Source organism: Ranitomeya imitator, chromosome 1 (genome assembly GCF_032444005.1).
Source record: "Ranitomeya imitator isolate aRanImi1 chromosome 1, aRanImi1.pri, whole genome shotgun sequence".
NCBI classification, from domain to species: Eukaryota; Metazoa; Chordata; class Amphibia; order Anura; family Dendrobatidae; genus Ranitomeya; species Ranitomeya imitator.
In genome coordinates, this window is record NC_091282.1 from 813142548 (window position 1) to 813156755 (window position 14208).

Below are 14208 nucleotides of genomic sequence, written 5' to 3' on the forward strand. Positions count from 1 at the left end.
TGCAGGAACATGGAGATGGCCAGTCGCCGTGTTCTACAACATGGCAGCACTGAATGCTCATGTTCTTTATCAGGCATGCACTGGGGTGCAGGAGAGACGGGTGGACTTCCTGGTTGAGCTTTCAAAAGAGTTAGGTGGCTCTCATATGACTGAAAAGAAGGCACACAAGGAGAAATTCCTTCGGCAAAAACCTTCCACACCCAGCCCGGGCAAAAGGGCGAAGTGTCAGGTCAACCATCGATGCACGAACAATTGTGCAACTGAGAGATGTGTTGACTGCTACAAATACACGTGTGGCAAATGTACCAGGAACATACCCAGGCAGTGCCAAGTATGTTCCGACAGTGTAGACAGACTGCTGAGTGAGTGCTGAAATGCTGGTCACACAAGAAGGACATGCCACTCACACACACACACGCAGCCCCCCACTGCAGCCTATTGTAAACATGTGTGGAATTGTTTTATTCCTTGTTTTTTTAAATTATTTTTATAACAAAAATAAAAAGCATGGAAACAAATAACAGTTGTTCTTTTGTATATTTTCACACTGAAATTTCAGTCCTCTTGTGCGATTTTCACGCAATTTTTTTCCGCCAGTGTGCTTGAGGCCTTAGACACAAATGCTTCTGGTCATTACTCACAGCTGTACCTTGCTCTAAAATTTCTAGTTCTCTATTTAAAATATATAAAAAATGATTCATTGTTTCAGTGATTTTTTGCTCAAATAAAACTAAACTAAATACAATACGTATAGTCTTTATATTATCAAATACAATAAACTGAATAGAACTAACTAGAAACTAAATGGCTAAACTCAATGGAAAACAACAACCTCCTGTGGTGCGACAGTAATGGCCTTAATTACAGAACAAAAGAAGGTGATTAGAGGATGTTAGCTAAAATCCTTCAGGTCATTCCACCCATCTCTGGGTTCCAAAGGTAGAAATATTAAATGACCCCTCTCTGGGACTTCTAGTGCTATGGGTGCAATGAGCATATTGACACCACATGTGCCTCACAGAATTTTATACCATTGAGCATTGAAGAAAAAATGATTACATTTTTACCACTAAAATGTTGTTTTGCCTCCAAGTTTTTAATTTTTATAGGGGCTAAAAGGAAAAAATAGACCTCACAGTTTGTTGTACAATTTCTCCTGAGTGCGCCAATAGCTGATATATAATCGGGAAATGTCTTTCAGGCACAGTGAAAAGCTCAGAAGGGGAGTGCCATACTATAGTGCAAATTTTACAGTTATGGTTTGCGGGTGCCATGACCCACTGGAAGAGCCCCTGAGGTGCTAGAACAGCTGAATCCTCATAAGTGACCGCATTTTACAAACAACACCTCTCAAAGAATTCATCTAAGGGCTCTTTCAGATGTCAGTGCATCCGGTACGTGTGGTGACAGTTTTCACATGTACCTGAGACAGTTACACACATAGACTCATTCAAGTGAATGGACACTGCGCACATCATTGTGTTTCTACTTGTGTCCATGGGCAAAATTTGCTGATATGTTCGTTTTTAACAGCAGTCTGGGCTGCAAAACGTCCCGCATATGTGCACACTCATGGCATATGGATGACATCCGTGTGTCATCAGTACCATCAGTACCACATGGGAAGCAGGGGCACAGTTAACGCTGTTCCCTGACGCTAGGTGCTGAAGAGAGCTTTCATCATTTTCCCTTGCTCGCATTGTGATCAGCGCGAGCAGGGGATAATGTTGAGAGTTACATTCAACTGATACCCTCGAGATTACCTACTCCCATCAGCTTACACTTGCTACCACTAATAACAGTGAGAGCAGGTGGTGGCTGATGGGAGTATTCAGCAGTCACCATAAATAAATTTAAAAAACAACATGAGTTGCCCTGTAATTTTGTTAACCAGCCAGCAAAACTGACAGCTGCGGGCTGCAACCCTCAGCTGTCAGCTTCAGCAAGGCTGATTATCAAGAATAGAGTGGTCCCCTTGCTGTTTTTTTCAAGTATTAAAATGAATAATTTAAAAAAATGTTGTGAGGTCCCCCCTATTTTTCACAACCAGCCTTGCTAAAATAAACAGCTGGGGGCTGGTATTCTTAGGATGGTAAGGGGCCATGGATATTGACCCCCAGCCTAAAAATAGCAGCTAGCAGACACCCAGAAAAAGGCACATCTATTAGATGCACCAATTCTGATGCGTTGCCCGCTCTTCCCACTTGCCCTGTGGCGATAGAAGCAAGACACCTCTTCATGACTAATCCTTTAGTTGTATGGTAAATAAACACACAGCAAGTATAAAGTCTTTAATTTGAAATAAAAATAGAATTCACTTTTCCATTTTTTTTAAAAATAACATACACAGTTATATTCACCTAACGCCTAATTCCTCTTAATCCCTCATATCCTGTAATAAAACAAAAATAAAAAAACAACAATATCCCTCATCTGTCCAACATTCTGTCCCATGCTGTAATCCATGTACTGGGATATATAGTTTGCAACCTGGACGGTGCCAAGATGCAACCGTCCAGGCTGAGAAAAACTGATGAATGAGCTGCTGTGAGCGCAGCATCAGTGAGCAGCGATGACCTCATCTAGGTTACCGCGGGTCATGGAGGCTGCTTTCTATGCCGGACTGAACTACAGTGACCTCAGCACCATGAGAAAAAAATCAGTGACTTCACTGCAGTTCAGCTCAGTGAGTTCTCTGCAGATTAAATATCAAAGATCTGCAGTGAACTCACTGAGCTGAACTGCGGAGAACTCAGTGACTTTTTGCTCTCGCTGTTATCAGTTGAATAAAACTCTAAACATTCTCCCCTGCTCGTGCTGATTGCTGGCAGAGCAGGGGAGAATGATGAGAGCGATCTTCAGCACCTAGCGTCAGGGAACAAGACTAACTGTACCGCTGCTTCCCATGTCCTGGTAGGTGTGGTACTGATGTAGCACACGGGCTGCACACGGTTGCCATAAGTATTACACACACAGACACTGATATCTCCGGTACTGTTTTTTCTGGTACCGGAAATATCAGGACGTGTGAAACAGGCCCAAGGGTGCAGTGATCATATTGACACCACAGGTGTCACAGAATTATATACTGTTGATCAATGAAAAAAAAATAATTACATTTTTACCACAAAAATTTTGTTTTCGGCCCAAATTTTACATTTAAACACAGGGAAATTGGTGAAAATGGCACAAATATTTGTCACACAATTCTGCTGAACATGGCAATACCCTATATATGGCTGTACAGTACTGCTTAGCTGCATGGTGAGACTCGGGAGGGAAAGGGACCAAAATTATAGATTATTATAGTAGAATAGTTTGAGGACTGCATATACAGAGACCCTAAGTGCCAAAAGAGCAAAATCATCCCTCAAGTGATCCCAGTTTAGAAATTATGCCCATTGTGCCCAGCTTGTGCTTCTAGAGACATCCACCTTGTAAATTAGAGGGCTGTCATCACTACAGAAATGCCAACCGTGAATGCTAAATGTGGTTTAGGCACACTGTGGGTGCTCAGAAAGGAGGGGGGCATTTGGATTTGGGAGCCAGAATTAGCTGGATTTCTTTGGGGGGTGAGGAGTCATAGCGTTTTTCCAGAGACTTTGTGCTACCAGTAACGTGGCAGCCCCCTATATTTGAGAGATGACGGACCTGACTGGGGACTTTCTTTTTTGTGTGGATGAGTTGAAACATTTATTGGGAACATTTTATATAACGTTTGGGATCACATTTTTCCGGCACTTTACGCTGAGCACTTGCATCGGTGTTTCCATCTAAGTTTCCAAATTATATGATTGAGATGAAACCTCCAACGGATGCAATCAGTATAATCAGGCAGCAGAGTTACTATGGACTCCATCTGGCCTCTGTTCAGCGGTATCGTTTCATAGGTGCACAAAACTGTTGTCGATCTCACTTTTATGCACGCTTAAAAAAATGGACACTGCCGGTTCACAGATGGCGTCCACTGTGCCTCCATCTGCCTCATTATAGGGAATCTTCTGCTTGGGGTTCCATTTGAATCACGTGTGAATTGTGAGCCGAGCCTTACTGCGATCTTTGAAAGGCAGAATGAACAAATCAATAGTAGATCAAGAATTTGTTTTATTTATTTTTACGCCGTTTATCATATGGCATAAATGATTAGGCAACTTTATTCTTTGGGTCGGTGCAATTACAGTGTTACCAGATTTACATGTGATTTTATGTTTGGCTACTGTCATACACTAAAAGACGCTTTTTTTGCCAAAAACATTTTTTGCATTGCTATATTTTAAGAGCTCTTATTTTTCTATATTTCTGCCAACAGAGTCATGTGAGCGCTTGTATTTTCCTGGATGAATTGGTGATTTTATTGGTACTATTTTCGATCACATGATCTTTTTGATCGCTTTCTTTTTCAATTTTTGGGAGGCAGAATGAACAAAAATCAGCAATTCAAGAATTACTTTTTTATGCCAGCCATGGTGTGGTAATAGTGAAAAGTTTGTACGATTACAGCGATAACAACGTTTATATATTTTTTTTATGTTTTGCAGCTTTTACACAATGAAAACTATTTTATAGAAAAATATATTCTGAGAGCGATAGATTTTTATTCTCCGCTGAGTGAGCTGTATAGCAGCTTGTTTTTTATTGGACAAGATTATGTTTTCAGCTATACCATTTTTATTTCTATTGGACTGTTTAATCTTGTTTTATTCCACTTTTTGCTCAGAAGACTGTCAAAAGGTGGATTTTATTCAGACCCACATGGCGTGGCGACATTTTGACTCACACTGAGCCTTTCTCAAGCTTGAAGCTTAGAATACTTTATAACACCAGCTTGAAAAAATGTTTTAAAATCCAAAATGATGGCATACTTAGTAAAACAGCTACAGGAGCCTGTTTAGACCATGCCAGGGGAATGGTTTAAAAGGTATTTTGTCAATTCAGTACTGACAGGTATAATGCATTATACTAGCAAAAAAAGTAAAAAACAAAAATAAAGTAATAAAGTACACATATGTGGCATCGCCATGCCTGGAACTATCCAACCTATAAAACTGTCAAACTAGTTAACCCCTTCAGTTGAATGCCATAAAAAACTGGCAAAAAACAGTTTTTTTCACCTGAAGTATATGGAGTGCTGCCTTCTTTTTTCTTTTATTTAGATAGTTATGGGATAGATAGATAGATAGATAGATAGATAGATACATAGATTTTTTAATAATTTAAAACACCCTCTCAAAAATAATTTAAGATAAAACACTCCCCAACACGTTCCATGGTTCAACAATTTATATAAAAATAATAAACATCCAGGTGTAAAGTGCTGTAGAGCTGTAGTCATGACTGAGCTGGTATTTCACTCTGGCACATTACATTCAAAAGGTGTTACAGTATGCTGTAGGGCAGTGTTCCCCAACTCCGGTCCTCAAAAGCCACCAATAGGTCATGTTTTCAGGATTTCCTTAGTATTGCACAGGTGATTGAATTCTGATGCAATTATCACCTGTGCAATACTAAGGAAATCTTGAAAACATGACCTGTTAGTGGCTCTTGAGGACCGGAGTTGGGGAACACTGCTGTAGGGTGTGGGGCACATCACACTCACTTGCAGGCCACAGGCCTTCGCTGCCTCCAGGCTTCTGTACTTAGGCGACATTGCACACAATTCAGGGGATGCCAAGTTCTTTACAACAGCCAAACGTTTACTGACCAGTTCAAGTTCTTCAGGTGGTGACAGGTGGGATAAGGCACAGCAATTCATGCATTCCTCCTCTTTAGTACAACTCCTCTTCAGTCCTGTCGCTAGTTTGTCTTGGACTACCCCCAAACCCACTGGCTCTGTCAGCCTCAGAGATTTCCTGTCCATGTCGGCAGTGCACCCAGGACCGGCCATTGTCTTCCGTCTATGCAGGTCCCTGTCCATCTTCCACTTTAACAAAGAAGATACTATGGGTCACTATTGATGTTAGTTTTCCTTGCTGGAAGCCTGCTGCACTGCAGAGTGGCTAGGTCAGCTGATGTGGGTGGTGGCCACTCCCACCACCCTTTAAATGGTCACCTGATGCATCAGCTGACTTTTGGTGATAGAGTTTCTCTATGGAGACTTGCCATGCAGTTGCAGCTCTCTGGTTTCAGCTACTTCTGGAGTTTGGAGTCCTGTTTCTGTGTCGACTGCAGTGTGGGGAGCTTGGCAGCGGACTCTAAATGCTAAGTGTTGTGTTTATTCCTTGTTCCTCTCGTGTTTGTCACTGTCCCCTGTGTTTGTACCATCTGCAGTGGTGAGGCTAGCACCCTTGCCAGCCAGTGCACTAGCCAGGGCAGTGTGAGGTGATAGCGAGGGATGAGGTTCCTGATGGTGGTGGGGGGATGGACCCACTTAGGGCATTAGGGGAGTGCAGTAACAGGCTCAGGTTTCAGCACCGGGGGGTGTCCATCCCTCATTTCCCTATTGGTAGGGCCTTCCATCCTGTTGTGCGTTTGTTGTGCCGTCAGCTGTATTTCGTGACATTATCACCAACCCATACTTTTTCCCAGTGAACCGATGGCTCAAGCTCAGGCTTTTACTCAGCTTATCCAAGCCCTCACAGATGAGGTTAAGGAGCTGTGGTGTCAGGTGATGCAGCAGCTTCAGCAGTTGTTGGGGTTCTGGGTCGCGGCTCATGTGCAGGCTCAACCGGAACCCAAGATATCTCTCCCTGACAAGTTCTCTGGAGGGAGAGATACATATTTCGTTTTTAAGGAGTCCTGTAAGCTATATTTCTGCCTCCGCCCTCGTTCTTCAGGGACTGAGGAACAGCGTGTGGGTATTATAGTCTCCCTTTTCAAGAGTGATCCCCAATCCTGGGCCTTCTCCCTGCCAACCGATTCACCACCTTTGTGGGCAGTGGATGAGTTTTTTGCAGCATTGGCACTAGTGTATGGGGATCCTGATGGTGTCTCCCTGAGTCTAGACTCCGTAAGATCAAGCAAGGGGACCAGCCGGCTCAGAGTTTAGGAAAAGGGCTACTGACATGCTGTGGAATGACCCTGCCCTTATAAGCCATTTTTGTCAGGGTCTGTCAGCTAGGCTTCAGGATACTCTGGTGCAGTATGCTACTCCTGGGTCATTGGAGGCCGCCATGGCTCTTGCTATCCAGGTGGAGAGATTCCTCAGGGAGAGACATACACCAAATCTACCCCTGTGGTTCTTTCTAGGGAGGAGGACACAATGGTGCAGACGGACAAATCCATGCATGTGAGAGGTGTCTCTTCTCAGACTAGGTTGCATGCGGTTCACTATGGGATGAGGACATGTTTTTTCTGTGGTCTGACTGATCATTTCATCAATATCTGCCCAGCTCGCACTAAAGTATGTTCACCATCTCAAAATCCACTTCCCTCCTGGTCGTGTGGAGGGAGGTGAACAGGGTGTGTATATTTTCTCCATCTTTTCATCTCAGTGTACCATTCCTGCTGAAGTGGTGGTTGGTGGGGTTACTGAGACTATACTGGTGCTTGTGGATAGTGGAGTGGGAGTCAATTTGGTGGATTCTCACTTTGTCCATACCCATAGCGTTCAAGCAATTGACTCTGTCCCACTCAGCCAGGAGAGGGTGACCCAAGTCGTAGATAACCTAAATCTGCATTTAGGAATTTTTCATGAAGGGTCCCTGTCGTGCCACGCCATGGAGAGTATGGCAACTCCCATCGTCTTAGGCCTTCCCTGGTTGAAGAAACACAACCCGGTCTTAAATTGGCGGTCCAGGGACGTAGTCAGCTGGGACCAGTCATTTAAGGACTGCTGCCTGGGAGCTACGATCTCTGCCATCCTTCTCCAACCTACCCCTTCATCTCCGGTGGAGGCAGCTGAGGTTCTGCCAGGAAGTAGGGGCAAGACTCAACCCTCTCACAAGTAAACCCTGAGTCTCGGAGTCCTCTTAGGAGGAGGGGTAAGGGGAGGGTGGTGGTTCCCTCTGTATGTAGTGAGGGTAAGAGTTTGGCAACACAGGCCTCTTCTGTCGATTCCTCAAATAGTTAACCATCCTGTGGCAAACGCATGCATGGAAATAAACATTCAGGTCCGGACCTGTATGTGAAATGAGTACATGTGGGTGTCCACCAAAAACATCAGGTGGAAGAACGTAACTGGGACCTGGGGTTCTAGGGTGATTGGACCATATCGGGTGTCAGCCTTTCTCAGTCTGGGGACTTTCCAGCTGGAGTTACCGCCAGTAATGCATGTCCCCTCATATTTCACAGGTCGGCGCTCTGGAGATTTGTTGCACCTCCGGAGCATACGTTATTGCCATCTACATCTTTGTGGATCGAGGCGTCCTCACTGTACATCTTTTCCGGTGATGTCCGGTGTTGAGGGTCCAGAGGCCCCTCATTGAGGGGGTACTGTCACGATCCAATTTTGGATGCATGGCAGCTCTGGTTCCACTATGTTTTAAATCTAGCTTTTTACCTTTCAGGACCAGAGAGGGTTAATGTTAGTTTCCATTTCTGGAAGCCTGCTGCACTGCAGAGTGGCTAGGTCAGCTGATGTGTGTGGTGACCACTCCCACCACCCTTTAAATGGTCACCTGATGAATCAGCTGACTGTTGGTGATAGATTTTATCGAGACCAGCCGTGCAGTTGCAGCTCTCTGGTGTCAGCTACTTCTGGAGTTTGGAGTCCTGTTTCTGTGTCGACTGCGTTGTGGAGCTTGGCAGCGGACTCTGGAAGCTAAGTGTTGTGTTTATTCCTTGTCCCTCTTGTGTTTGTCTCTGTCCCCTGTGTTTGTACCATCTGAAGTGGTGAGGCTAGCTCCCTTGCCAGCCAGTGCACTAGCCAGGGCAGTGTGAGGTGATAGCGAGGGATGAGGTTCCTGATGGTGATGGGGGGAAGGCCCCATTTAGGGCATTAGGGGAGTGCAGAGACAGGCTCAGGTTTCAGCTCAGGGGGTATACATCCCTCATTTCCCTATTGGTAGGGCCTTTCTCTCCCCTTTTCCATCCTGTTGTGCGTTTGTTGTGCCGTCCACTGACTGGGTAGTAGTATTTCATGACACTATGTGTCCAGCAGCGCTATTCCAGACTTTGGGCTCCAGACGTGACAGGAGCAATAAATCAGGATCCCACTAATGCCTCGCACTGCCTGGAACAAGCAACACATGCTGCCCCTAGCAACCCTGCAACTTGACCTTCACCATGCACTTTGCTCTCTCTAACCACCCTCTGTCCGGAAGTGCCCTCCTCTTTTTATTAACACTAGTGCCCACCCACTGGGCTAGTTTCTGTCATTAACTATTTCCTATCTCATTCTAAACCTATTATCCTTTTCATATGTCTTTTGCTGTTGGTAAACCACTTACTGTATAAGCCGCACTTATGCTATCCTAAGGTAATCCTATGCTTATCCTGTACTATACCCTACTCACATTATGCACTAACACTTCACATTCTGCACATCAATATAATACATAAGATCCACATCGCTTTTACATACAGAACTACATGACAGTATTCACATAACGCGCTTGTTGTCTTCAGGGGCAAGAGAATGGAAAGACAGTCCACAAACCTACACAAGTCTGACATAGTCCAGGGAATCAGACGTAGTCCACTAATGGATATCTGAAAAAACATAAAAAGAAAGAAAAGCATGACACTGTCCCTCATTCACCTATTATAAAAAAAAGTTCTAACTCTTGTCCGACATAGTCCAGCACTTCCCATGACTTTCCTTGAGTTTGTCGTATAAAACGCCTCGTTCTGCGGCTCCATAGGTTTTAACACCAGCCTCTCACAAATCATGCTGCACTTTTTGAGACCCGGCGACTCTGATGAGCGGTGATGTTACTGATGTCACCACTCTTCAGAGCTTCCGGGCCACTCAGAGCACAGCGCAAGCTGTGAGTGGCTGCTGCTAAAGCTTTTGGAGCCTCAGAATGCAAAGGCAAAGCTCCAGAATTGGCACATCAAATTGGATGGGCCCAATAACCATGGACCTTCCCAGGCTGATAATATAAGATCACAGCTGTCTGTTTTACCTTTGCTGGTTTCATAAAATAGTGGGACCCCACATCATTTTTTTAAAATTATGTATTTACCGTATATGTTAGGTTAAACAAGCTAAAAAAATCTGTACATTAAACTCCATGAAAGGCACTAAAGAGTGCAAGTTTATAATATGTAGGGGTTGTGTAATTACATATCTGCAGGATATCTATCTATCTATCTATCTATCTATCTATCTATCTATCTATCTATCTATCTATCTATCTATCTACCTATCTATCTATTATTTATCTGTTTATTATCTATCTATTATATATCTAATATCTTTCTATCACCTATTTATATCTGCATATAAGTTTGCTTTATTGCTTTAAATTACATAGAGAATTGCAGTATGTAAAAGATGATGTTAAAAACGCATTGCAGACGGATTGCATACGCATGTCATAAGGAAGTCGTAGGATGCTAGGTGAGCAAAAAAAAACCACACACTCGCATTGTACTCGCATAACATACGGATTGACATATGCAGGAGATGCACATGGTACTCGTCCCCCTAGTGGGAGAAAGACCTTAGGATGAACTTTTAGTGAGTTTTTGAAGCTGCAGAATTTCTGCTTTATTTTTGCACTGATTATTTAAACTAGGTTACTTTTGGTTGTTCATTGCGTTTTTGTCTGCATTTTTTTAATATGCGTTTTTATTGCAGCATTTTTGATGCAGCAAAAATGTGCAGCGTCCAAAACGCACCAAAAGCTCATTGTGGGAACAACGCCTATTAATGCTGCCGTACGCCTTCTCTTCCTCTACTAATGTAATCAAAATGACTCATTGTGAGATTTATTCAGTCTACATTACTAAAATAAAAGGACTGCTAGGCAAAGTCAAATTTTGTTCCTTGTGAACCAACATTAGTCCTAAACTGTATACCCAAGATTTACTGCAGCATTGGTTGAAGTTTTTTAGGAAAAAAAGGACTGCACCAGCAAATTCAGTAGTTGACAAATATCGTATGTATTTTCCATGCATGGAGACATTGGTGATTTCCATATTTGGTGTCCATTACATAATTTATATGGTGCTATATCTCAGTAAAGGTACCATTCAATTGTCTGTGTTTCTGATTTTAATGTAAGCCATGATACCATAATGATATCTGTTCTTTGTGTTTTTTTTTTAACCTCAGACGATTCTCTTTATGAGTCTCCGGAGCCTATCTTCACCAGCAATAATTCGGGCCTAAGTCTCAGGGTCCCTCACTCCAGCCTTGGTTTTCTTCTGTTTTGGACTATCATTGTCTTGTAGCTATTTGATGGCGATTAGCATAACATCAGCATAGAGAAGAGGGAGAATAACGGAACAAAGAAGAGGCCGACACCTGGAAATCTGGAACATTTGTATGAGACATAAACTGAAGAGAAGTGAGTTCCCCTCATGAGAACAGTATGAACAACCGTGACTTCTGCCGACTTTGAAATGAGGGCAAAGCTTTGCTTATAAAATTGAGGCCCACACGTGCAGGTTTGCTGGAGTTTGGAGCTTTCCAGTAACTTGCTTTTTACATTTTCAGACCAAATGTATAGTCTTTTTATTTTGTATTCTTAGTATGTTTCCTGCATTTGCACCAGTAGAACAACATAATTGTGGAGATTCTTTTCCAATATGTTCGTAATGGGTTTTGACTCACTCTGACTATTCTGTCATCTGACACTTCCTTCCATTCTCCTGTCATATTCCATTCCAATTTCTCTACTAAGAGTTTGGAGTCATATCGTGAAATATTTTGTGGATGTGTAAGGTGCAAATATGGAGGAACCAAGATTGGTTATCATGCCTCTGTCTCAAAGACTACACAAGGCAGCCCAAAACAAAAAAAAAAAGATTGTTTGTCTTCTGTAATAGCTCTTTAATGCTTTTTTGGACAGAAAATCACAATTTAGACCCTTATAATGTCAATTTCCGTGCAACAATTTAGTTTTCTATCATTCTGTCCTTCATGGTAACATCACTGAACAGCTAGTGCTAAATAATTAACCTTCCTCTGTGAATGAGTTTATTAAGCTCTTAATCAATGAAATGTGCCATGTGAAATCTATTGATCCAGACATCAGAGTATTGCTTTCTCGCTGTTGAGTATTTGTTCCCAAGAACCTATATACATTATCAAGGATATTGACATCAGTATTGTAACTGAGGATTCCCACATCATTCTGTAATTCTACTTTTTACACACAGATTGCAGTACATTTTTGGGAACACAGTAATTGCCTATTCTAGCGGGAGGGGGATCCTATAAATTATCCCGAATTCATTGCCATCAGATATGAGTCGGAATGAATGAGCAATAGTGATGACTGTGATGTATACAGACATTACCCTTGGACTTACATATATAAATATATATATATACATATATAAATATTTTTTAAGTTAAAAAATTAGATGAAAAAAAAATAACATAAAAGTTTATATAAAAAAAAGTCAGAAATGCTGAATAACTCTATTTGTTTTAAAGGAATAGAGAATTTTTGTGCCAATATTATACAGATTTCCAAAAAAGAAACCTAGTAGAAAACCTTTAATGGTGCTGTAAAATAAATAAAAAAAATAAATATGGCTGCCTCTCAGCGTGGGTAAGCAGGACATTGAGGAAATCAAAGTGAAGTGTCTGCATTCAGCAGTGACCAGTACCTTTATAGCTGTAATGTACATGTATCCATCATGCCTCCGCTTCTAGGTGGTGGCATGCTAACAATTTCTAACTTGCACTTGCGCTCTATGTGCCGGTCTGTCTTCTCCAGTCTTCTCTACTCCGTCACCTTTTTAATACAGCAAAAAATAAAACTCGGTGTTGTTTCTCAAGCTCCTATGCTCCAGTGGCAAATAAAAACCTATACTATGTCTGTTTTATTATCCATATGTGATTCTCCCATCTCATCACTCGGTATCTGTCTGCCTGCTATAGGTGCAAGTCTCAGACACTTCATCCATGTGTGTAAATAGAGCCAGCAGGTCTACTGTGATTTTCTATGTATTGCTGACAATGAATTTTATGGAAGTTGTATGATTTATAGACTAGGAAGCAAAAACTTGCAATAAAATACATTTTATCCACTCTCGTTTTTCTGTGCTGCCGCCTAGGGTCATATATTTTTATAAAAGAACTATAAAAATTAAATAGAATATTTTTTCTCTTTACTTCCAGGGCTTTCTCCTTCCCACGTAGTGGGCAATCATATACTTATTGATATAGAAGCAAGGATGAAAAGATTTAAGCAGCATCATCTGGTGGTGCTTTCTATATACTCCTAGGAAGGAATGTTTAGGACTCATTCAGATGTTTGATTTTTTTTTTCACGTACAAAAAAATTGGACGATTATTTGGATTAGAATTTGATTGCAGTGTGGTACGAGTGTTGTCTGATTTTCTCGTACATGGAGAAATTAAAAAAACAACAATTTTTCCACCTTCTTCATTCTGACAGTCCCTGAAAATGAGACCACACTTGGATGTAATCTGAGAGCAGTCCGATTTTTTTTTCACGGACCCATTGACTTGCATTGTTGATTTTGATTAAAATCAGACATTCTTCCAATATTTTCTGTGGACCGCTCGGTTTGGGGGAAAAAGGCTATCATAGGTACGAGTAACTTCTGTGAAAATCACGGATAACAGTCGTACACAAAAAATGGACTTTTGAACGAGACCTTAGGCTGGTTTGACACGTTAGAACTCAATGTAGTAAACTAATTTTGCATAGTGCAAAGTGAGGGAGATCTGTATTATTGTCCTGGGAATGAGATGTTCAATAAGCATACTTGGATATTATGTTCTGATATCCAGATCCTTTAGGCAGTACATTATATAATTTGGCCATGATTCATTAAGATTGGCGCTTTGTCTTACAACTGCTGTGCACCTTCGCCAGACATTTTACTCTAGACAGGGCTGGATTTTTGCTGCATCAAAAAATCACCAAAAGCTCATTGTGGCAGCATAGCCTTACTCTCAAGTGCAGATCTGGAGCATCTGGTCCAGCATCTGTGCCTGTCCGGCACAGCAACTGATCCGCTGAACAGGTAGGAACGATCCCATTGTAAAGAATCAGTTCTGCCATCTGTTTCCATCCAGCATTTTTGTTAAGTACTAGATAGAAACTACAATCCAATGCTGGACCCAGCCTAACTTCAGGAACATTCTTGGTAAAATGTGTTTATTTTTCCGTGTCCAGATGG

General features: G+C 42.0%; 1 protein-coding gene across 1 annotated transcript in view; it reads left to right on the forward strand.

Annotated features, from left to right (window-relative positions):
• The window catches only part of EFNA2 (ephrin A2), a 323250-nt gene extending 311414 nt beyond the window's left edge, over positions 1 to 11836 (forward strand). Inside the window, exon 4 of the mRNA XM_069739590.1 lies at positions 11159 to 11836. Within this exon, the coding sequence (XP_069595691.1) occupies positions 11159 to 11277 (119 nt within the window). The 3' untranslated portion in view covers positions 11278 to 11836. The remainder of the gene's footprint in view (positions 1 to 11158) is intronic.
• The last annotated feature ends 2372 nt before the right edge of the window (positions 11837 to 14208 follow it).